The sequence below is a fragment of the Schistocerca cancellata genome, chromosome 2, assembly GCF_023864275.1.
Source record: "Schistocerca cancellata isolate TAMUIC-IGC-003103 chromosome 2, iqSchCanc2.1, whole genome shotgun sequence".
Lineage (NCBI taxonomy): Eukaryota > Metazoa > Arthropoda > Insecta > Orthoptera > Acrididae > Schistocerca > Schistocerca cancellata.
Window position 1 is genome coordinate 497,594,743 of NC_064627.1, and position 24,526 is coordinate 497,619,268.

A 24,526-nucleotide genomic window follows, 5' to 3' on the forward strand; every position below is an offset into this window, starting at 1 on the left:
TTCATCTACGTCTTCTTCCATTTCCTACCTACAATTTCGTCTTCCTTATATGGTTCAAATGGCTCTGAGCACTATGGGACTTAACTTCTGAGGTCATCAGTCCCCTAGAACTTAGAATTACTTAAACCTAACTAATCTAAGGACATGACACACACCCATGCCCGAGGCAGGATTCGAACCTGCGACCGTAGCGGTCGGTTGTCGGACCCCCTCCGTCTAATAGGCGCTGCTAATGCATGTTTGTTTACTTCTTTGGGCGGGTTTAGTGACATCTCAGAACAGTCAAAGGGACTGTGTCTATGATACAATATCCACAGTCATCATCTATCTTCAGGAGTTCTGGGAACCGGGGTGATGCAAAACTTTTTTTGATGTGTGTATAATTAATCTCGAGACTCTCTCCGGTGTCTCTAGGTCTCTTGTATCAGTACAACCTACGTTCATGATTCTTAATCCAAGTATTAGCGACGATTAAATTATGCTCTGTGCAAAATTCTATCAGGTGGTTTCCTGTTTCATTCCTTTCCCTGGCCCATATTCACTTACTATTTTTCCTTCTCTTCCGTTACCTTCTATCGAATTCCAGTCCCACATCACAAGAAAAGTTTCGTCTCCCTCAACTACCTGAAAAATTTTCTTTTCTTTTATCAGACATTTCTTCAATTTCTTAATCATCTGCGGATCTAGTTGACATATAAACTTTTACTACTGTGATGGGTGTGAGTCTCATATCTATATTGGCTACGATAAAGCATTCACTATGACATTCGCAGCAGCTTACCCACAGTCCTATTTCCTTATTCACTATTAAACGTAGTCCGGAATTACTCCTATTTGAGTTTGTGTTTATAAGCCTGTATTCACCTGACCAGAAATCCTGCTCCTCCTCCCACCGCTCTTCGCTAATTCCCACTATATCCAAATTCAACCTATCCATTTCCCTTTTTAAATTTTCTAACCTACCTGCCCGATTAAGGAATCTGACATTCGACGCTCCGACCCGTAGAACGCCATTTTCTTTCTCCTGATAACAACGTCCTCCTGAGTAGTCCCCGCCCGGAGACCCGAATGGGAGACTATTTTACCTCCGGAATATTTTACCCAAGAGGACGCCATCATCATGTAACCATACAAAAGCTGCATGCCCTCGGGAAAAATTACGGCTGTAGTTTCCCCTTGCTTTCAGCCGTTCGCAGTACCAACACAGCAAGGCCGTTTTGGTTTATGTTACAAGGCCAGATCAGTCAATCATCGAGACCGTGGCCTCTGAAACTACTGAAAACGTTGCTGCCCTCTTCAGGAACCACACGTTTGTCTGGCGTCACAACAGACACTCCTCAGCTGTGGTTGCACCCACCGTAGAGTTATCTGTATCACTGAGGTATGCGAGCCACCTCACCAACGGGAAGGTCCATGATTGGCTCTAAATAATTAAAAATTGAGGTCATTCACATGAGTACTAAAAGGAATCCGCTAAATTTGTGTTACACGATAAATCTCACAAATCTAAAGGCTCTGAAATCAATTAAATATTTAGCGATTACAGCTACGAATAGCTTAAATTGGAACGATCACATAGGTTATACACTCCTGGAAATGGAAAAAAGAACACATTGACACCGGTGTGTCAGACCCACCATACTTGCTCCGGACACTGCGAGAGGGCTGTACAAGCAATGATCACACGCACGGCACAGCGGACACACCAGGAACCGCGGTGTTGGCCGTCGAATGGCCCTAGCTGCGCAGCATTTGTGCACCGCCGCCGTCAGTGTCAGCCAGTTTGCCGTGGCATACGGAGCTCCATCGCAGTCTTTAACACTGGTAGCATGCCGCGACAGCGTGGACGTGAACCGTATGTGCAGTTGACGGACTTTGAGCGAGGGCGTATAGTGGGCATGCGGGAGGCCGGGTGGACGTACCGCCGAATTGCTCAACACGTGGGGCGTGAGGTCTCCACAGTACATCGATGTTGTCGCCAGTGGTCGGCGGAAGGTGCACGTGCCCGTCGACCTGGGACCGGACCGCAGCGACGCACGGATGCACGCCAAGACCGTAGGATCCTACGCAGTGCCGTAGGGGACCGCACCGCCACTTCCCAGCAAATTAGGGACACTGTTGCTCCTGGGGTATCGGCGAGGACCATTCGCAACCGTCTCCATGAAGCTGGGCTACGGTCCCGCACACCGTTAGGCCGTCTTCCTCTCACGCCCCAACATCGTGCAGCCCGCCTCCAGTGGTGTCGCGACAGGCGTGAATGGAGGGACGAATGGAGACGTGTCGTCTTCAGCGATGAGAGTCGCTTCTGCCTTGGTGCCAATGATGGTCGTATGCGTGTTTGGCGCCGTGCAGGTGAGCGCCACAATCAGGACTGCATACGACCGAGGCACACAGGGCCAACACCCGGCATCATGGTGTGGGGAGCGATCTCCTACACTGGCCGTACACCACTGGTGATCGTCGAGGGGACACTGAATAGTGCACGGTACATCCAAACCGTCATCGAACCCATCGTTCTACCATTCCTAGACCGGCAAGGGAACTTGCTGTTCCAACAGGACAATGCACGTCCGCATGTATCCCGTGCCACCCAACGTGCTCTAGAAGGTGTAAGTCAACTACCCTGGCCAGCAAGATCTCCGGATCTGTCCCCCATTGAGCATGTTTGGGACTGGATGAAGCGTCGTCTCACGCGGTCTGCACGTCCAGCACGAACGCTGATCCAACTGAGGCGCCAGGTGGAAATGGCATGGCAAGCCGTTCCACAGGACTACATCCAGCATCTCTACGATCGTCTCCATGGGAGAATAGCAGCCTGCATTGCTGCGAAAGGTGGATATACACTGTACTAGTGCCGACATTGTGCATGCTGTGTTGCCTGTGTCTATGTGCCTGTGGTTCTGTCAGTGTGATCATGTGATGTATCTGACCCCAGGAATGTGTCAATAAAGTTTCCCCTTCCTGGGACAATGAATTCACGGTGCTCTTATTTCAATTTCCAGGAGTGTATAATGTTATGGAGGAAGTGAGTCAAAGACTGCGATTTATTGGCAGAACACTTAGAAATGCAACAGATGTAAGAGTGAAGAGACTAGCTACCCTGCGCTTGTGATCCCAATTCTGGAGTATTGCCGCATGGTGCGGGATCCACATCAGATAGGATTAATGGAGGACATCGAAAAATTCAAAGAAGAGCAACTCGTTTGGTATTATCGTGAAACAGGGAAGAGAGTGCCATGGATATAAAAGCGAGGTAGGCTAGCAGTCATTAAAACAAAGGCATTTTCTGTTGCGGCAGTATGTTATCACGAAATTTCAGTCAAGAACTTTTTCCTCTGAAAGCAACAAAAATAAATGATCGTATTAATAAAATAAGAGAAATCAGAGCTCGTGCGGAAAGATTTAACAATTCATTTTTCCCGCACGCTGTTCGAGAGGGAAACGGTAGAGAAATAGCTTGAAGGTGGTTCGATGTACGCCATGCCAGACATTTAATTGCGAATTGCAGGGTAATCATATAGATGGAGATGAATTAAAGGAAACCATATGTAACTAGGTCGTTAGAATCTGAATCATATACTTTAGAAAATTAAACCTCCTGCTTGGAACTGATGATGCGGGAAGCTGCAGTGTGACGTGGTTTTTATCGATGACACCTTTCCTACATCCCAAGAACTTGGCTGATTTTCAGTGTTTTGAAGGCAGTGATGGAACTTTTAGTTCTCGCCCGGCCAGAATTTCAGCAGTCCAAAATTAAATCCATTTGGCTTTAAAAAAAGCTTAATCTTCGATATTAAAAGCTGTAACATTTATAGCCAGTCGCCCGCAACAATGAAAGGCTCCGCGAATGAACACTCAGTCTCATACTAAGTACAAAAACACTCCCCACCAATACAACGAAATGACAGCTCTGCTCAGTAACACACACATTCCTTTCGCGATCTTTATGGAGTAACTGTACGCTGATTGTATCTGTCGTCGTAATATTCGTTTGTAAATTCTTCAGTATATGTGGATTCTTTGTACTAACACTGTATTTAACGTACTCTAAACATTTACCATTGTACCACTTACTGGGCGAAGTGTACAGTAGTTGCAGCTCTGAATTTGCTTTCAGGACTATCGGGATTGAAAACCCTGTTCACCGAGCTCTCCTGAAGCGCATTGACAAGATATATTTCTCATAAATGTATCTTTTTGTTTCTTGTTGCGGAATTGAAATTAACGGGTGATACTTGTCTCATTATTTACAGAGGGTGCCGACTTCGCTGCAATAGCATCATATGGCAAGAACTACTTCCGCAGCGTCATCGCCGACAACGATGTGGACCGCACGATGTCGACACTGAGGAATGTTGTCACGATGCTCAAACCGGAAGTCAACAAACTCATAGATGTAGGTTGTGAGTCGTGTATCTTACATCAGATTTTGGGTTTCTGAAATAATCCAATTACCCAATGGTCAAATTGAAATTCAAGTCCCATATATCCTGTGCTGGTAGTTAATTATAACGGAATTCATTATAGAAAGAATATAATAAAAGCCTGTTTCAAACAGACAACAATACTCGATGTAGAAATAGTATCAAAATTTCCGATCTGCAACTGACTTACTGAGAGAAATAAACAGTTATCTACTGCAGATCGCTGTGCCCTCATAGGTAGGCCTTGTGCATGAAAGACGCAGGAAAGAATAATGTTCACCTTCATTCTTTTCAAACGCTACACAGTCTCCCTCCTATGCTATACTGTTAAAACCTCAATTATTGCCGTAGTCATTACTAGCCACCTTTCCACTCCCACTTATATATTTAGATTTTCTTTGAATTTTGTAACCTCTAGAACAGATGATACAATAACTCTAGACACTACTTGTAGAAGTGAGACTTATTTTAATCTTGAGAATGGTGTTTAATCTCCGTGGCTGTGGACTAAATTGCTGATATAAATCCAGCAACCAGACACTGCCCAATTTCTTTATTTCTTCTAGTAATAATTGAGACTATTTTCACCAAATGGACCAAAGATATGGGCACTTGTAAGAAAAACTTCCCATCGTACCCCCCTCAGGCATATTGATAAGCTGGCCCAACGGATACCCCGTCAAAAACTGAACATAGATCAAGCATGAAAACAGGAAGAAGATGTACTGGACTGTGAAAGCCAGAAACAATTGCGTCGTGGTTAAGTGGCTGCCGGCACGGTAGCTCAGCGTGTTCGGTCGGAGGGTTAGCAGCCCTCTGTAATAAAAAAACTGAGTGAATGGATTAACGACGAACTCCAATGGGTGTCATGGGACGTCCGCCCCGAACAAACGCAACGAAATTTAACGAACAAAATGAGATAAAAAAAATGGTCACCGTGTTGGACTGTCAAGCTGCCGAACCGTGTACAAAACTCCCTCGTGCCACTATTTTATTTTGTTTATCACAACGTTATGAACTGTTCGTCGGGTCATTGAAATGTTTTGTTCTCTTTCTGTAGTATTCGCAGCTGTCATACTACATATTGGCTACAGAATATGCGTCATGTGGGATTGAATAATGAGAACAGGCGAGATACCACATAGACGTCTCGCATAAATGAAAACAACAAATAAATGGGTGTGAACTAGTTTACAAACAGGAATTCAAGAGTCAAAACTTCTAAAACGGAATGCAAATTCAAAAACGTTAAAAACATATGTTTTGATAGAGCACATAGTAACTGTGTGATTGTGAAACCGTTGCGTTGATTTGTTGCAGCATATGTGACAAATTACTATGTTTTCATCATTTTGTTGGGAATAATCACATTCACATTAATACGAACACCTAAATCGAGCAAGTAGGCACGTCTCACTTGCGAAGCGTACAAATTAGGTGCGTCAATAAGAGATTCCTATCATATGACACACGTACTATTACTAATGCAGTGTCTGACACACCAGACGTGTTTTCTGGTTGAGGAACAGCAGAGGAAAAAAATTAATTTTGCATGGGAGAGCGCTAAACACTGTTCGTCCGCTTTATAGTCTACCACCGTGACCTCTTAACCACGGTGCCTAGACTGTTTCCGCCTCCTCAATATTGCACTTCTCCATGGACTGTTCACTGTTCCTGTTTTGCTTGTTTTTCACAGTTCAGTACACGTACACCTTCTTCCTGTTTTCATGTTTGATATGTCTTCCGTTTTTGATAGGCTGTCCACTGCGCCCTCTTACCACTAAATGTGAGAGGGGCGCGATGGGCAATTTCCCTTGTTACAAATAGCCCTCGTTTGATATGTGAAAGGTTCGGAAATATGGCAATCAATGTAAGACCACAATGAGCACAGACGTACCGGTGTACAAAATAGTACAAAGCAAAAGACAGCGTTAGGAAGCTACAGGTGAGTCAAAAAAGAAGTTCAGGAAATGAGGTGTTTATAGCAAGTTTTTCATATTATTTCGTTCATTTCCTGTACACTGAGGGCCGCCATATTTACAGCACCACTTCTATTAGTAGTAATCTACAATCGCAGTCGCCAGAACTTCTCAAAAATTATAATCACTAATATCTCACATTATTGGCACATATACATATCCATGAATACAGCTGTCTTTCTCTCTCTACCTCTCTCTTTCTCTCTCTCTCCCCCTCCCCTCCTCTTCCCCTCCCCCACCCACACATACGTACACCAACACACACTCTCACATACGAAAACATTCCAAACCCTGCGTCCGGTTTTTGGGATGTTTATCTTTGTTCTAAGGCAAATGAACTGTAACTTTTCGTGATTATTTCCTCCCATTTATCTCCAGTTGGGAACCTCTCAGTCCCAACCCGTCTGAATCGAGGATCCGTAATGTAACGAATCTCAACATTTTGCTCTACCTCTCGGAATAGACAAAGAAAAATACGAATCATTCAACAAAATCCACGTTATTTCGGCAAATAAATATTGTTGTGCCTCTGGAAATACCTATGATAAAACCATATTGCTCGTGGTAGTGTTTTTCATGCTCGTTGTATGTTTTTCTTGTTTTCAGCATTATTTGACGTATGCTTACTTGTGGGATAATGACCGAGAGGAGAAAGTCATAAAATTTGTGGAAAAGGATCCAATTATACAGGAGATAAAGGAAGAATTTGAGAAATATGAAGAGACAAGTGAACAGATAAGGAGAATTCCAGACGTACACGTCATACGAACGCTAGAAATTGTCATGGGTAAGCATACATGAAAGTTCCTTAATCTTTATATTGTGAATTAAATTTATTACATCCTCTAATTGGTGCAGTGTAAATCGACAGTCTTGTATACAAGAGGAATTGGAAATTACACATTGACTTGTGTGAGGTTATTTCTTTTAAGTACAACGAAACACAATGTGTACAGAAAATACACGAACGGAAATTACCTCCACGAATTTCTCATGTAAGTTCTTCTCGGTATTTCGCCCAGGTGCGGAGCTAGTATTCGATTTAGGAGGTAAAGGGGGGGGGGTCACATTTGTTAGTTAAGATGACTTTCAAAATATGGTTCATCGTTGTGTCTCTTTTGAGAGACCCCGGATGAGAATGATGCCTACGCCCACTCCAGAGATTTTTTTCTGTGTGTAGACTACTTTCACGGTAGATATACATGTCCACAGTGACCTCCTCTCTCCCCACAGCGCCGCGCGCAGTAGCAGCGCAGTTTGAGGCGCCATATCACGGATTGCGCGGCCCCTCGACCATGGGTGTGTGTGTGTGTTGCTCTCAGCATAAGTTAGTTTAAGTACCGTGTAAGTCTAGGGATCGATGACCTCAGCAGTTGGTCCCTAAGGAATTCACAAAAATTTGACCATTTCTCTCCAAATCCTACATTCCGAAAACAAATATAACTTGTCATTACGCACTTTTAATATGCCACGGATGTCTACGGTTTTGTTATATGTTACTAATAACAATAAACAGGATGCTTTTTTCCACCGTGTACAAACTCTAGGGATTGATCGATGAAAAGACACGAAACAAAAGCGGTCTAATGAACTTATGTCTGCAAATACACGGTTTCCATGCTAGAGACCATTTATTCAGTCACATATTGTTACCGAGACTACGGTCTAATACGCGCTGTACCATATAGCCACAGTTACAGTATGTGCTGAAAATGATTTCCATGTGCCTCAACGCATGCGTGTACGCGCCGTAGCATGTTCGGTCTCACACGTTCACATTGGCCAAGCTGCATACGAACAGTGTTAAAGGCAGCATGAACACGCTGCCCCAGTGTCTCCACTTCTGGAATGGGCTCTACATAAACCATACTTTTGAGGTGGCCCCATAACCAGAAATCGCACAGATTGAGATCTGGTGAACGAGCAGACAATGCCTATCAGATCCATCGACCAGGGAAGACACGACTGAGAAGCGCCCGGACGTTAACGGCGAAGTGGACTGGAGCACCATCATATTGCAGCCACATAACCCTTCGAATCGTCAATGGCACTTCTTCCAGCAGGGGAGGTAAAGTCATCCACAAGAAACGATAGTCCCGGCCTGTTAGTGATGTGGAAGAAAGACTGGTCCCAAAGCACAGTCGCCGATTATACCGGACCACACTTTCCGGCTGCACCGATGCTGATGATTCGCTGTCACTGTACCATGGTGGTCCTGCATACTATCTTACAGATGACTGCTATGAAGGTTGAAGATACCACGCCGCGTAAAAGTGGCCTCATCTGTGAATAGGATGGATGATACAAATCCCGGAATCGTGGTCGCCTGGTGAAGAAACCAGTGACAAAACTGCTCCCGATGTGGAAAGTCTTTCGCTAGTAAGCCCTGATAAGGGTAGTAGCAAATGTCACGGAGAATGTTCCACATAATCGTCTGGTTTACCCTGTACTGGCGGACCAACTGCCTGGTACTGACATGGCGGTCGCCTTCCACAGTGTTAATAACATTTTCCTCAAAGTCTGGTATCCAGTCATTTCGGGTACGTCCTTCATGATTTCCTGCTTCCTGAAATGACCCAGTCTCAGACAAACGGCGAAACACTGTTGCAAACATTGAATGCTGTGGTTGTTATCGGCGGGGATAGGTCTTATGATACAACCCTTGCTGCCCACCACCCGTTGCCACTGGCCTTTCCGTAAGTAAACACCATGTCGGCAAGCTCGCGATTCGAATACGGAACCATTGTGTACACCGCTGTATCACATCCACTACAAGCTGAATCAGCAAGAGAAGTGAGTCTGATACAACATTACCAATCATTATGGCAGGAGAGAGCGCTAGGGTATGACTTAACGAGGAACAGTACCGCCCTCTAGAAGGAAACCAATATTGTAACTGCGGCTTCATGGTACAGCGCGTATTAGACCGCAGTCTCTGTAACAAAGCATGATTGAATAAATGTTCTCTAGCATGGAAACCATGCATTTCCGGACCTAAGTTCATTAGACCCTTTTGTTCCGTCTCTTCTCATCGATCAATCCCTAGAGTTTGTACAATGTGGAAAAACTCACCCTGTATATGTAAAATATTTTAACGTAGTAGTAAAAAACTAATAATTTGTTTACATGAGAACTTACTACCTGGCTATTGCATAACTCGAAGAAACTGGATATTTGTGGTAAGTTCCTATGGGACCAAACTGCTGAGGTCATCGGTCCCTAGGCCTTTACACTGCTTAATCTAACTTAAACTAACTTACGCTAAGGACAACACACACACCCATGCCCGAGGGAAGACTCGAACCTCCAACGGAGGGAGCCGCGCGAACCGTGGCAAGGCACCTTGGACGGCGCGGCTACCCCGCAGTAACTCGGAGAAATTGCTTTTCAGAGTAATTATAACTTGAAAAGTACTCGTCCAATACATGAGCCGTGCAGTTGATTTAAGGTGTCTGATATTAACTTAATTTCATAACTTTGCCAACGTCATAATTTACCCTCTTTAAAACCCAAGAATTATTAGTATTTCAAACATGACTATGACTATGACTTTGTCAACAAGTAAATGAGGGAAAGCTGTTTGCTTAGGTTGTTTCCGATTCTTTTCTTCACTAAAATGTCTTTAGTTTTTGCTATACTAAGTTTCCTTCTATTTACGAACGTGTCGGTATTGCTGTTAGCATTTAGTATGGGGAGGAAGTACGGTCAACATGTAAATGAGCCAGCTGGTGAGGCCGCAAGCCCATTCACGTGGGAAGACCCTCAGGAAAATAACTAAAATGTAGAAGTTCTCATCCTTTTCGAAACACTTAGTCTTCATGCTATTTTATTGCCCATAATTATAAGTTTAAATGATTTTGATAACTTGTTTGGAGGAGGTAATGATGCGCTTGACCGGCCCTTTGGATTGTCACCTCGTTCTGGCGGACGGAGCCGTTGGTATTACACGTGAAACGTCCCCTTAGAATATTTATACATGACTGTGCTTAAACTGACACACAATATTTTTAGCGCAACGCAACTGACTTTCAGAAATCCCTACAAAAGAATGGCCCTGACTAACATTAACATTTCACAAATCACTTACCTCACAAAAATCTTCGTTACTGGAATTACTGCAATACAGCGAGCGCCACTATTGGCAGCTAAATAAAAGATTCAAACAGAAGGCACTAACTACTGATAGGCATAGTTAGCAATTGAAAGATGATAATAGAGAACAAACAATGTATTTACCTTAACAGTCATAGTATATATAGTAGTTCATAATATCCAGTATTACAAATTATCAAAACTCCGCCATCTCTCTCCCCACATCCACCACTGCTGGCAGCTCACCTCCAACTGCGCAACGCTACGCGCTGTTAACATCCAGCTGCCCAACACTACAATGGCAGACAACAATGCAAACTAGCCACAGACTGCACACAGCACAGCCAGTGATTTTCATACAAAGCGCTACGTAACGTTGCCAATAAGAAAACATAAACAGCCTACTTACACACGTTAGCGTGACTTGTTGCCATATTCAAGTGACTGTTGAGGAATGTAGTGAAACGTCTTTTTACCCCTCATCGATTGTCCAAACCCAGGTGCCAGCTGCCCTGATGGAGATTGTTGCCTGCTGTTGTGCCTGTCAGTGAGGTCACATCCCGCTTCATTCTGCACCCACATCATACCTAGTACCTTGTTAAGACCACACCCTCTATCTTTGCCAAATTCCTGCCAATTCTGGTTTATACTACTTCAAGTCTACAGTTCCTGATGACAGAGGAGTACTTTTTTCTTTTTTTCCACAATCCGTGGTGTGGCTAGATTCCAAGCAGTGATCCGCAGCGGCACTCTGCTAGACTTGTGTGTCACGTTTGTGCCTGTGGCACCTCCACTCTCTCACCGATGTACGATTTGCGAAATTGTCAGTGGATACGGTAGAGGCAGTAAGTATAACTGCCAAAAATTCATGTAGAACTAAAAACTCAACCAGGCTGAATATCCGGTCAGCATTTAAATGATGCAGAAAATAACTGTACTCACTACTTCAGAATCACTAATTACCTCTTCTACGTTTACCTTATACAGAAACGACATTTTCAAAATGTTATCCGTTGCTGACTGGTATCGGAGAAAATATAATACTACTTCGCACTGTACCATTTATGTTACTTGAATAAGAACAGTGTTCAAATTACAAGAGACCCAAATTAGAATTATGTATTAATACCATCAACTGCTGACGGGCGTGGATATATATCAACGGGGATAGGTGAAAATGTGTGCCCCGACCAGGATTCAACCCGGGATCTCCTGCTTACATGGCAGACGCTCTATCCATTTTACCAATTATACTGGTTTCTCCATCCAGTAAACAAAAATTAGTCTCCTTCGTCTAGATGGCGAAGAAGCAATCTTTCGGAACGAAAAAAAAAGTTTCTCAAAGCCAAAATCAAATTTCTTTTTCTTTTAAGAACAAATTAGGAGACATAAATAAGGAAAAGTTTTTTTTTCGACTTGCAGTTAAAGACCAGATCTTACAGGAGCTCCTGACCTGAAGTGTCTCCGCCTACAGCAGGCCAACTCGTCCAAACGTGTCGTCTCATTGCGTAGGCGTGGGTTCTGGGTAGCAGATCTATTCAATCCATCTGAGCCACTGAGGGCGCAGAGGACAGTGCGACTGCAAGGACTATCTCGCGCACGCCTCCCGTGAGACTCACATTCTCACCTTATATGCCCACACACTACATTCGTAGTGTCCCTACCCAACACACTCATTACTTGTGGAAGACATTCTTACCAAGTCCCATAAGAATTCGGGTAACATGTATCCATCCGCACAGAAGAGGACGGTCATGGCCGGTATTGCCAGAACTATATACTTATATGGATATGGTGTCTGGTCTTTCGGACATGTCCGACGGCTGGAGAGACCTCTACTGGTAATCGAGGTCCATGCCGTCTGGGGCGGATTCGAAACCCGCGGCGCTCGGTACCAGAGGATAACTTATTATTCGGCTATTCTTTCAAAATATTTTACTTTTTTGTGGTTATATTATAAAAATCTAGGGATCGGAGCACGTTAAAAGTGAGGATGATGGAAGATCTGTTTGGGTGGGAAGGGGGTGGCAGTAGCAAACGGTGACCCGTCTGCTCCCCTCCCCTTCCCCCCACCCCTTTCCTGTAACCCCAAGAACTGAAAACTGAATTAGCGCCTATTTGCAGGGTATTACGGCTCCAATAAGGACGACTAGAGGCTAATTACATGGGTAATCTGATAGAGGTTCCATATGGCCTGCAGACCTTGTTAATTTTTAACGATTGCAGCTGCTTCTAAAAGCCGTTGACACTAATATCCATATCGTTCATCTTTTCAGTGGTGATGGAATAAGTCTGGAGCAGTACTATTGGATTCTCCTTTGTTAAAGAACATCCGAGAACGGTGTTCAGCAATTACGCCCATGTTTTGCTATCCTCAACTACAGTCACTTAATCATCCATGATTGTCCACACACTAACTGCGGTGCCAGTGATAGTCTGTGCCGAGAGTCATGCCAAATTACACCGCTGGCTATTAAAATTGCAAGACCAAAAAGGCGACGTGCAACAAATGTCAAACTGGCAGGAAGTGTACTACCCGCCATAGAAGATCGTATTGTCACATCATGCTCTTTGAATTAGAAAATGGGCTCATTTGGGACAAGACGGTTTCCACAGGGATAGTGCGACGATGTCTGGAGCACCGTAGACTGTAGAACTGCGACCACTGTTGTCGCTTCCCTTGACGCAGCAACAGAGAAAGGCACCTACAACACCAGTGGATATAAGAGAGATACCGCATCGTCTTTTGAGATGAGTCCTGCTTCTGCTTGCATCACAATGGACGTATCCGTGTGTGGAGGCTCCAAGGGGAACGACGCTGCCAGACTGCATTTGTCGTTGTCACTGATCTATCACTTGACGCGATTTTGTGGCATGACATTGGATACACAGCGCGATCACCTCTGGTATGCATAACTAGTATTCTAGACACAATCACTTTATTTCTGACTTTTTAAAGACGTGTATTCGACGTTTCCGTGGCGTTATCTTTCAGTAAGATTAAGCAAGACAAGATGTTTATCTATGCTGTCCTGATCTACCGCGACAGAAGAGGTGCTCGACTGTTGCCATGACTACCACGTTTTTCGGATCTCTCACTCATTAAAAACAATCTCCCATGATCCAACGGATTCCAATTTAGTTAAAACTGGCCATGGGTTTTCTGAGAGACTGCCACGCCACCGATCATCTTCCATTAAGATTCGTGTACTCTGGCACAGAGTTGAAGCAACATGGAATGGCATAATCTTGCCGGCCAGTGTGGCCGAGCGGTTCTAGGCGCTTCAGTCTGGAACCGCGTAACCACTACGGTCGCAGGTTCGAATCCTGCCTCGGGCATGGATGTCCTTGGGTTAGTTAGGTTTAAGTAGTTCTAAGTTCTAGGGGACTGATGACCTCAGATGTTAAGTCCCATAGTGCTCAGAGTAATTTGAACCATTTGGCATCACCTTATTTTCATCCAAGTTTAGGTCCAATCGAGGTTCAAAAAATGGTTCAAATGGCTCTGAGCACTATGGGACTTAACATCTATGGTCATCAGTCCCCTAGAACTTAGAACTACTTAAACCTAACTAACTTAAGGACATCACACAACACCCAGTCATCACGCCAATCGAGGTCGTTTGGCTTACAGACATCGTTGCTCCCATAGTTGACAGGTCAGTGTGCTAAATTTCGCACTCTGTGTATCCCCACCACTACGAATTTAAACGTGTAACCATCGCAGTGTGCTGTGTATGCACTATAAGTAACCTGCGTATTTGCAAAGTAGCTAGTAGGGGCGTTCTATTAGTAATCCAACAGTTTTTTCCCAGCCAGTTTTTGTTGAAAACTGCGGAATTTGTTGTGGGACATCGTAGAATATTCCCTCTTCATCTCCTACAGTTTAACCAAGGTCTGATATGTAGTGGCGCTATATGTAACCCTCAAAATGGCGTCTGTAGTGGAGGTGGGTTCAAGCAGATCTGTCATTGAGTTTATTTTGGCGGAAAACAAGAGCATCGCAGATATTGATGTCTACGGAGACCTGTAATTGTACAAAAGCACGGTGAGTCTTTGGGCGAGGCATCTGTCATCATCGTAACAAGGTCGCGCAGACCTGTCCGGTCACACGCGTACCGGCCAGCCGCACACAGCTGTAGCTCCTGCAATACTGGAAAGAGCGGACATTCTCATTCGAGGTGATCAACGGATCACAAACACCTCGCTGTTCAACAGGACATCTCTGTTGGTAGTGCTGACACATCCGTCCACCAGTTGGGGTACTCAAAGGTGCATGTTCGTTGGATCTTCGCCGCCTAATAGAAGTCCATAAAGACCAATGTGTTTGGCCTAATGACCGATGCTCTCCACGGGAAACAGTACGTGGATGATGGGGAGGTTACTGAGGCAGCAAGACGTTGGCTCCGACGTCGATCAGTGGAGTGGTACTGTGCAGGCATACGTGCCCTCCCGGCAACGTGCCGTAAAGCCGTGCATTGGACAGAGATTATGTTGAAAAATAGGATTTTGTAGCCAAAAGAGTGGGGAATAACATGATGTGTTAGAATCCCTAATAAAAGCGACATGATTTCACAAAAGAAAATGTGTTGAATTACTTGTAGAATGCCCCTCATAGCGAAAAACATCAGTGAGCATTTTATTTTTAATTATAACCTTTATTTCAATCAGCGCTCAAATAAATTGTTTAATACTTGTGTCGGTTTTGGTTGATTAGCCATTATCTGCTTCTTCCTTTTCTTGTGCCTTTGTCCCGCATTGATGCAGGGTCGGCATGGTTGTTAACGAATTTGATATGATTAGTGTAAGGGGTGGCCGGATGCCCTTCCTATCGCCACCCTGTTAGCCCTGGGGTGGAATACATGTGTAGCCCAAATGTGTGCGTATAGTTGAAAGTGAGCGAAAGTTTTGCAAATGTTTGCGGATTGTGTAACTGAGGCGGAAATTGGGTACCAGCCTGGTAGTCGCCAAGTGAGATGTTGGAAATAGCCTTAAAATCTCATAAAGGCATACATGTGTAGCCCAAATGTGTGCGTATAGTTGAAAGTGAGCGGAAGGTTTGCAAATGTTTGCGGATTGTGTAACTGAGGCGGAAATTGGGTACCAGCCTGGTAGTTGCCAAGTGAGATGTTGGAAATTGCCTTAAAATCTCATAAAGGCTGGCCGGCACACCGGCCGTCGTCGTTAAGGGGAGGTTTACTATCTTTTGGTTCAAAAAATCGATTTTTTTAAATTGCATTTTTGGATCCATGAAAGTGTTTAGACTCCACCCCTGAAACGGTTTTTCCGAATACGGAACGGAAATGTTTGTTATTCGAGGTGGAACAAAAAATGCACCTATCTGAAATCGGCCTTTTTCACGCAACAGTTTTTTTTTCTTTCGGAGGACGAGTTATTGTACCGGTGCTTGGGAGACAACACACAAAATTCAAATGAAAGTTTGAACGCGTGTGTTTGGAAGTTAGCCCCCAAGCATTTGCATTCTAGTGCGTAGACTGTGGAGATTGCGACTTTCCTGGCAGTGAGCAGCTTCAACGAAACGTATTCAGCAATTCTTAAGACCATGACAACGATGGACGTCACCCTGGCACTCTATTCGACGCAGTTCGCCAAGCATTCGGGCGACAACCAGATTCAAGCGGCCAAAAACCGCTTGTCACCGCCCGTACGAGCGGCTCTGGAGCAGCACAGGATTGCCCAGATCGAGCAGAACGCCCTCTATGAGGAAGGACTAGTTTATAGACCCGAAATAGCAGATTGAACGTAAGTTGCATAATATTACAGTTATGCTGTTGTTCTTGTGGTCTTCAGTCCTGAGACTGGTTTGATGCAACTCTCCATGCTACTCTATCCTGTGCAAGCTTCTTCATTTCCCAGTACCTACTGCAGCATACATCTTTCTGAATCTGCTTAGTGTATTCATCTCTTGGTCTCCCTCTACGATTTTTACCCTCCACGCTGCCATCCAATACTAAGTTGGTGATCCCTCGATGTCTCAGAACATGTCCTACCAACCGATCCCTTCTTCTAGTCAAGTTGTGCCACAAGCTCCTCTTCTCCCCAATTCTATTCAATACCTCCTCATTAGTTATGTGATCTACCCATCTAATCTTTTCTGTAGCACCATATTGCGAAAGCTTCTATTCTCTTCTTGTCTAAACTATTTATCGTCCAGGTTTCACTTTCATACATGGCTACACTCCATACAAATACTTTCAGAAACGACTTCCTGACACTTAAATCTATACTCGATGTTAACAAATTTTTCTACTTCAGAAACGCTTTCCTTCCCATTCCCATTCTACATTTTATATCCTCTCTGCTTCGACTATCATCAGTTATTTTGCTCCCCAAATAGCAAAACTCCTTTACTACTTTAAGTGTCTCATTTCCTAATCTAATTCCCTCAGCATCACCCGACTTAATTCGACTACATTCCATTATCCTCGTTTTGCTTTTGTTGGTGTTCATCTTATACCCTCCATTCAAGACACTGTCCATTCCGTTCAGCTGCTCTTCCAAGTCCTTTGCTGTCTCTGACAGAATTACAATGTCATTGGCGAACCTCAAATTTTTTATTTCTTCTCCATGGATTTTAATACCTACTCCGAACTTTTCCTTTGTTTCCTTTATTGCTTGCTCAATATACAGATTGAATAACATCGGTGATAGGCTACAACCCTGTCTCACTCCCTTCCCAACCACTGCTTCCCTTTCATATCCCTCGACTCTTATAACTGCCATCTGCTTTCCGTACAAATTGTAAATAGCTTTCTCTCCCTGTATTTTACCCCTGCAACCTTCAGAATTTGAAAGAGAGTATTCCAATCAACATTGTCAAAAGCTTTCTCTAAGTCTACAAATGCTAGAAACGTAGGTTTGCCTTTCCTTAATCTTTCTTTTAAGATAAGTCGTAGGGTCTGTATTGCCTCACGCGTTCCAACATTTCTACGGAATCCAAACTGATCTTCCCCGAGGTCGGCTTCTACTAGTTTTTCCATTCATCTGTAAAGAATTCGCGTTAGTATTTTGCAGCTGTGACTTATTAAACTGATAGTTCGGTAATTTTCACATCTGTCAACACCTGCTTTCTTTGGGATTGTAATTATTATATTCTTCTTGAAGTCTGAGGGTATTTCGCCTGTCTCATACATCTTACTCACCAGACGGTAGAGTTTTGTCAGGGATGGCCCTCACAAGGCTGTCAGTAGTTCTAATGGAATGTTGTCTACTCCGGGGGCCTTGTTTCGACTCAGGTCTTTCAGTGCTCTGTCAAACTCAGGTAATAGGTAATAGGTAATCAAAACTTCAAACGCGTTTTTCTCAAAAGGACTTTTTTTTATCGCGCGGTATGGAAGCTTCAAATTTACTGAACAGATTGGTTCAAATGGCTCTGAGCACTATGGGACTTAACATCTGTGGTCATCAGTCCCCTAGAACTTAGAACTACTTAAACCTAACTAACCTAAGCACATCACACACAACCATGCCCGAGGCAGGATTTGAACCTGCGACCGTAGCAGTCGCGCGGTTCCGGACTGAAGCGCCTAGAACCGCTTGGCCACCGCGGCCGGCACTGAACCGTTTGGCATGATTCTTTGTTTCTGAAGAAGCTAACTAAATTGTCTAGGAGTTGTACCACTTTTATTCTGATCCATCAAATATAAATATTTTTACTTGGCCGACGAATTCGAAAAATCGATGAAAAAACCTTATTTTTTTCAAATGGCCACCATTTTGTTTCCTATGGCCCAAATAACTTAAGTGAGGTACAACTCCTAAAGAATCTTACATACTTCGCTAACGTCAACTCAGTTTTGATTTCAGACGAGCCGGCTGACCTGTGACATACCGCGCGTGGAGGTCTACATCGAAATTTTGTTTCGTTCCGACGGCACTTCCACTTTTGCTCTTCGGCTCTTCGACATTTCCGGTCGAAAAAATCTAGTTTGTAGAGAAAATATCAATAAACATTTTGATCAAATTTGACATTGATATCTATAACACATCCAGAGAAAAGAATGCTCAAAAAACATGCTTTTTTCGGGCCAAAGATAGTAAAGCTCCCCTTCATCCGCCGGACGGATTCGATCCATGGCTGCCGCACCTCCCCAATTCCCAACGTCACGCTTTTATTTATAATCTCATTTTGTTCCTTATTGTTCGTTGCATTTGTTCGGTGCGGGCGTCCCATGACACCTGTTCAAGTTCATCGTTGATCCGTTCCTTCAGTTTTCTTATTACAGAGGGTAGCTAACCCTCTGACCGAACACGCTGAGCTACCGTGCCGGCAAAACGTTTTCAGCCCATTCCGATGCTTTAACATGCACGGCTATCCGTGAGGGTATAATTAGTTATTATCAATAGCCTATAATTAATTCGTGGCCGCTAGCATGTTCTGACGCGTAGCACCTTCTGCCCCGTTATGTCTGTGAAATATTTATATGCTACTAATAGTGACTAGTCGTTCGAAGTTGGTATAGGTATTAAACAACTTATTCGAACATTGACGGAAATAAACTTTATTGCCGGCCGATGTGGCCGAGCGGTTCTAAAAAATGGCTCTGAGCACTATGGGACTTAACTTCTGAGGACATCAGTCCCCTAGAACTTAGAACTATTTAAACCTAACTAACCTAAGGACATCACACACATCCATGCCCGAGGCAGGATTCGAACCTGCGACCGTAGCGGTCGCGCGGTTCCAGACTGTAGCGCCTAGAACCGCTCGGCCACTCTGGCCGGCGAGCGGTTCTAGGCGCTTCAGTCTGGAATCGGGCGACCGCTACGGTCGCAGGTTCGAATCCTACCTCGGGCATGGATGTGTTTGATGTCCTTAGGTTAGTTAGGTTTAGTAGTTCTAAGTTCTAGAGGACTGATGACCTCAGATATTAAGTCCCATTGTGCTCAGAGCCATTTGAATCATAAACTTCATTGTTACAATAAGCACAATTTCGTTCTTCCCTATCCTTCTTGGTGTGCCAGTTTTACTGACAAGCTTTGTAATTTTGTTATGGAGGTGTCAGAATGGCTATCATGTAACTTCTCCTTTACGATCGAGTTTATTCAAATATTCTGCTCCTTCTGTAGAAACGATGTGATTTGCAATAACAGTGTATGAATATGTTTGAACACAGACAAATTCAAGGAGGCGCTGCTGAAGGAATCGATGGCGTGGAAGATCCTGTTGGGCAAGTACCTGAGCCTGGCTTACCGCGCCAAGCTGGCAGAGATGATGGAGTTCATCAAGGAGAAGTCGAGCGTGCTGCAGCGCAAGGTGAAGGACCTGGACGACGTGCGTGTGGCCATGGCGTGCCTGGAGGCGGTGCGCCAGAACTTCCTGCGGCTGGACATGGGCATCGGCCCCATCGAGGAGGTGTACGCCACGTTCGAGCACTACGGCGTGGACGTGCCGCGCGAGGACGCCGAGCGCGCAGACTCGCTGCGCTACGCCTTCAACAACCTGCAGCTGAGCGCTAACCAGGTGCAGCAGCTGCTCGTCGAGGTGCAGCACCCCTTCCTGCAGGAGCTGCTCGAGGGCGTCAGGACCTTCGACCAGGAGGTGCGTCGCCCTGCTTCTCATACCCACTCTACAACGTGGTCTATCCACACAGTCCGAAAATGAAAACGGGTCGTTTATCAGAAATTTAAAGTCAAGCAGTATGAAATTGGAGATGGAGGAAACCTGTGACGCTATTTTACCAACGTGTGGACCATTTTCGAAGCCACTGTCTTGGATTCAACTCGTAATTTTCAAACGGAAAGAGGGTCATGTGACACATGAATCAGATAGATGCGACGAGTCTGACTCTTACCAAAGATGCCAGAATAGTGGTTGATGGCGATTTATCCGTTTTCGATCGTCCAGTTTTCTCTGTATAGTTACCAGAATGAAAAATGTTCCTATCACAGCACAAAAAAGGCGAATATGTCCCGAACAGAATTAGGGATGTAAAAGAAGGGATTTATCCTGCGGCTTAAAAGACGTTAAAATCAAAACATCTTCACATATCCGCTCCTTCCCTTAATTCAATTCACGTAATAATGAATTCTACGTGCTCGACTTTACACCAACATATCGCGACAACGGATAAAGATTTCTGGATACAAAAAGATTGTTTTGACTTTATCCACTTATCTATCTCAGAGCAAAGTTTGAACAGCTTCGTACACATTTAAGGTACAGAAGTGGTTCGCTACAAAAACTTTCCAGAAAAACGTGTTTTTTTGCACGTATTTGCTTGTAAAATCTGAACGGTGCACATACAAATGATGCCATTAACTCTGCATTAATTTCAGCCCAATTAACATCTTTTTCAAAAGGAATTAATTGTTCCGCACAATTTGCCTGGGCGCCAGCTCCGGTTCGTCGTTCAAAACTTGCTACACTGTAACATAGCTTAATTAAGATAGAGGTTTGATGGCTACACAAGTGGCCGCTGGTTCACGCTAAACAAAAAAATTTTTACCCCATATTCCTAGCTCAAATTGGAATCTAGCGCCAAGACCCCGCCTTCCCCCATCCCCCCACGCGCGCTCCCCAAACAGTGATTCTGCGCGCGGCCTTCTCAAACATATTTTTTACAGAGCTTCTGCACTGCAACGATAATATTTTTTCTTTCCTGCGACAAAGCCACGTTTTGGTTAATGACTGAGTGGTGGTGCTTGAACTCCTCTACGACAACACGGGTGCTCCTCTATCCTGATACCAGGACGATCTCAGTGTGTTCGGGCTGTGTTAACGCCATCAAATCTCACGTCACATGTAAGGAAGAAACATCAGTCATAACTCGAGAATGAATAAAACTATCCTCAAAAGAAAGACACAATTAATTATCTCATGTAGTTCTCTATCTGACTATTATGTCACATGACACCTGTATAAATTTCAAAATTAAGAATTTTCTACATCTAAGAGGGCGGTCGAGTAATACAATACATACGTGGTCCTTCCTTCTACATCTACAACTAAATCTACTTGGATACTCTGCAAATCACATTTAAGTGCATATCGGAGGGTTCAAAGAACCACCTTCACAATTCTCTATTATTCCAATCTCGTATAGCGCGCAGAAAGAACGAACACCTATATCTTTCCGTACGAGCTCTGATTTCCCTTATTTCATCATGGTGATCGTTTCTCCCTATGTAGGTCGCTGTCAACAAAATATTTTCGCATTCAGAGGACAAAGTTGGTGATTGGAATTTCATGAGAAGATTCCGTCGCAACGAAAAACGCCCTTCTTTTAATGATGTCCAGCCCAAATCTTGTATTACATCTGTGACACACTCTCCCATATTTCGCGATAATACAAAACGTGCTGCCTTTATTTTGAAGTCTGGTTCGCCTTCCCCACAACATTTTCTGTGTGTTCCTTCCAATTTAAGTTGTTCGTAATTGTAATACCTAGGTATTTAGTTGAATTTACGGCTTTTAGATTAGAATGATTTGTCGTGTAATCGAATTTTAACAAAATCCTTTTAGCACTCATGTGGATGACCTCACACTTTTCGTTATTTAGGGTCAACTGGGAATTTTCGCACCATTCAGATATCTTTTATAAATGGTTTTGCAATTTGTTTTGATCTTCTGATGGGTTTATTAGTCCCTGCTCTTTATGATCTTCTGTTAGGTGGTGCAAAAGCCAGTGGGCACACACACTGAGTGCCCCAATCGGCGGTCGAGTGTGCCAGTACTACCAACACAGACGTCCAGTTGTGCAGCGAGATATTTGATTGTGATCCGTCGATCAATGCCATGATGAAAGACGCCTCGCCCTACGACTCATCATGCATTCTTTCACTGCCAGGTCTCCGTAGACGTTCTGCAAGCACCTGTGAATATATGCTATGCTTTGGTTTTCCGCTACAAGAAACACAATGATAGCTCTCCGTTACAGACGCAATTTTGAAGGCTATGTATAGCACCGCCACCTATCGGGACTTCATGGAACTGTAGGGGCTGAAACGAGAACATTCCACGAATTCCCACAACAGATTCCTCGTTCTTTCAACTGAAATTGCCCGAGAAAAAATGTGTTGCGTTACTTACTGCAAGCCTCTCGTAATATTTCTGAGGAAAGGATGCTCACATATCTCTAAATAGGTGTCCCACATTTCATCTGTGCTACGGACCTCGTGCAACCTTGAATCAGCATTCCTACTTGTATTCTATCTATTTCACTTCCCTTAGCGAAGAAACGTCATTCCAGTGCACAGAGAAATTCCAAGTGAGTAATGTGATTACACATGGTTGTAACTATTTAAATGAAGGAGATGTATCAAAAGAATTACAGAACATGTAAAAAAAGTTCAAAAGAACGTTTCCGTACTTTGTAAGTGTTGTATGGGAGTCTCTTTAGTTACACAGACAACATCTAAGCGACAATCCAATTCATGCCACACGTTCGGCAGTATGATGGAGTCACGGAGTCATCGACGCGAGTGTATTACAAATGCGCATTTTAAGTTCTGGAACTGAAAGGACCGGCAGAGGAAAGTGCTAACACTCAATTTATAATCCGTTCATCGTAAGAATAAACCTGATGTAAACATTGCACTATGTATTCTTCCGTGTTTGCTGGAACCTCATTGGATTGCCGTTTCACGTGGGACTGCAGCCAAGCTGTCTCGAGTACTATCAAGTGCGATAGTAAGGGTACGTTTTGTGCTGTGCATGACGTGCTCATCGACTTGCAGTTCACACGAAAAAATAAAAATAAAAATAACCAGCAGAGGAGCAAAACAGCATCGAATGTCATTTAATTTTTAAACCGAATGAAATAATACACTGCAAATCTCCCACAGAACGCTCCTTAGACGACTAGACGAAATTTCGCAACACTTTATCGTTTTTAGCTAATGTACTATTGTAATTAAAAACAAGAATGATGAAAATTCAGCCGGCCGGAATGGCCTAGCGGTTCTAGGCGCTACAGTCTGGAACCGCGCGACCGCTACGGTCGCAGGTTCGAATCCTGCCTCGGGCATGGACGTGTGTGATGTCCTTAGGTTGGTTAGGATTAAGTAGTTCTACGTTCTAGGGGACTGATGACCTCAGAATTTAAGTCCCATAGTGCTCAGAGCCATTTGAACCATTTTTGATGAAAATTCCTGACTTAACCACAGGGTAATTTTTCTGAATAAGCTTTGTGTAACGTAAGAGAGTATTGAAGGATTCCACCGGATAGTTAAATATTGAAGCTACTGAAAGTATTACTTACAGGCAGTCGTCTGGTAATCTCTTAGCTCATTCCTTATCCGAATCCGAGAAATACATTTCAGTTCTGGAAGTGTCACCTGTTACGTTGATAACGAGTCTATCAACAATAGAATCCACGAAGCCAACCAGGCGCAGCATTTTCTCTTCTACTTTTATAACGAACCGTTCTATATCCCGCCAGCGTTCGGCAGTGACTTGTGAAAAAGCTGTGTGCGTTAGTTCCAGTACGACTGGCAGCTAAACAGTCTTGTTACTTCTGGGGCCAAATCCCGCAGCTTGGCTTCGGATCACTTCTGTTGGGTTCATATTGTAATGGTACAGTAGCAAATATAAACATGCAGCATTTGTCTGACGTGCTCGATGCTGTAAAATGATTGTTTTTCATGTTTCTACGATACTTCTCTAGCTCTGTGGTATAAAACGATGGACATCGTCCAAATAAAGAGGATCTGGTTTTTCATTTTTGCCTTCAAAATTAACTTGTTATGTTTTCTCAATTTAAACAACTTAAGAATTTGCATTTGAAATGTAAACAGGAATTTCGCGTCCTATATGTAATTAGAAACAATATGACGTGCATTATTCATGAAAAATGATGATGAGTGTTATAATTGCGAGATGTAGGTATTTCAAATTGAACGAGAAAAAGAAGAAGATAGGGAAATTTGAAATAATGCACGAGCAACCGCTTATGATTTATACTCCATTACGCTACCAACTACGCTACATATTCAATCTGGGTTGGCTTATCAACTGCGTCATATACAACACTGGAAAAACTTCAAAGCTGATTACCTCCGTAAATTTAT

At 43.8% G+C, this 24,526-nt stretch overlaps 1 protein-coding gene across 1 annotated transcript in view; it reads left to right on the top strand.

Annotated features, from left to right (window-relative positions):
- The window catches only part of LOC126155690 (dynein axonemal heavy chain 8-like), a 622,476-nt gene that overhangs the window by 222,759 nt on the left and 375,191 nt on the right, over nucleotides 1-24,526 (top strand). The window contains exons 17-19 of the mRNA XM_049916245.1: nucleotides 4,254-4,396; nucleotides 7,010-7,190; nucleotides 19,633-20,057. Of these exons, the coding sequence (XP_049772202.1) occupies nucleotides 4,254-4,396; nucleotides 7,010-7,190; nucleotides 19,633-20,057 (749 nt within the window). The remainder of the gene's footprint in view (nucleotides 1-4,253; nucleotides 4,397-7,009; nucleotides 7,191-19,632; nucleotides 20,058-24,526) is intronic.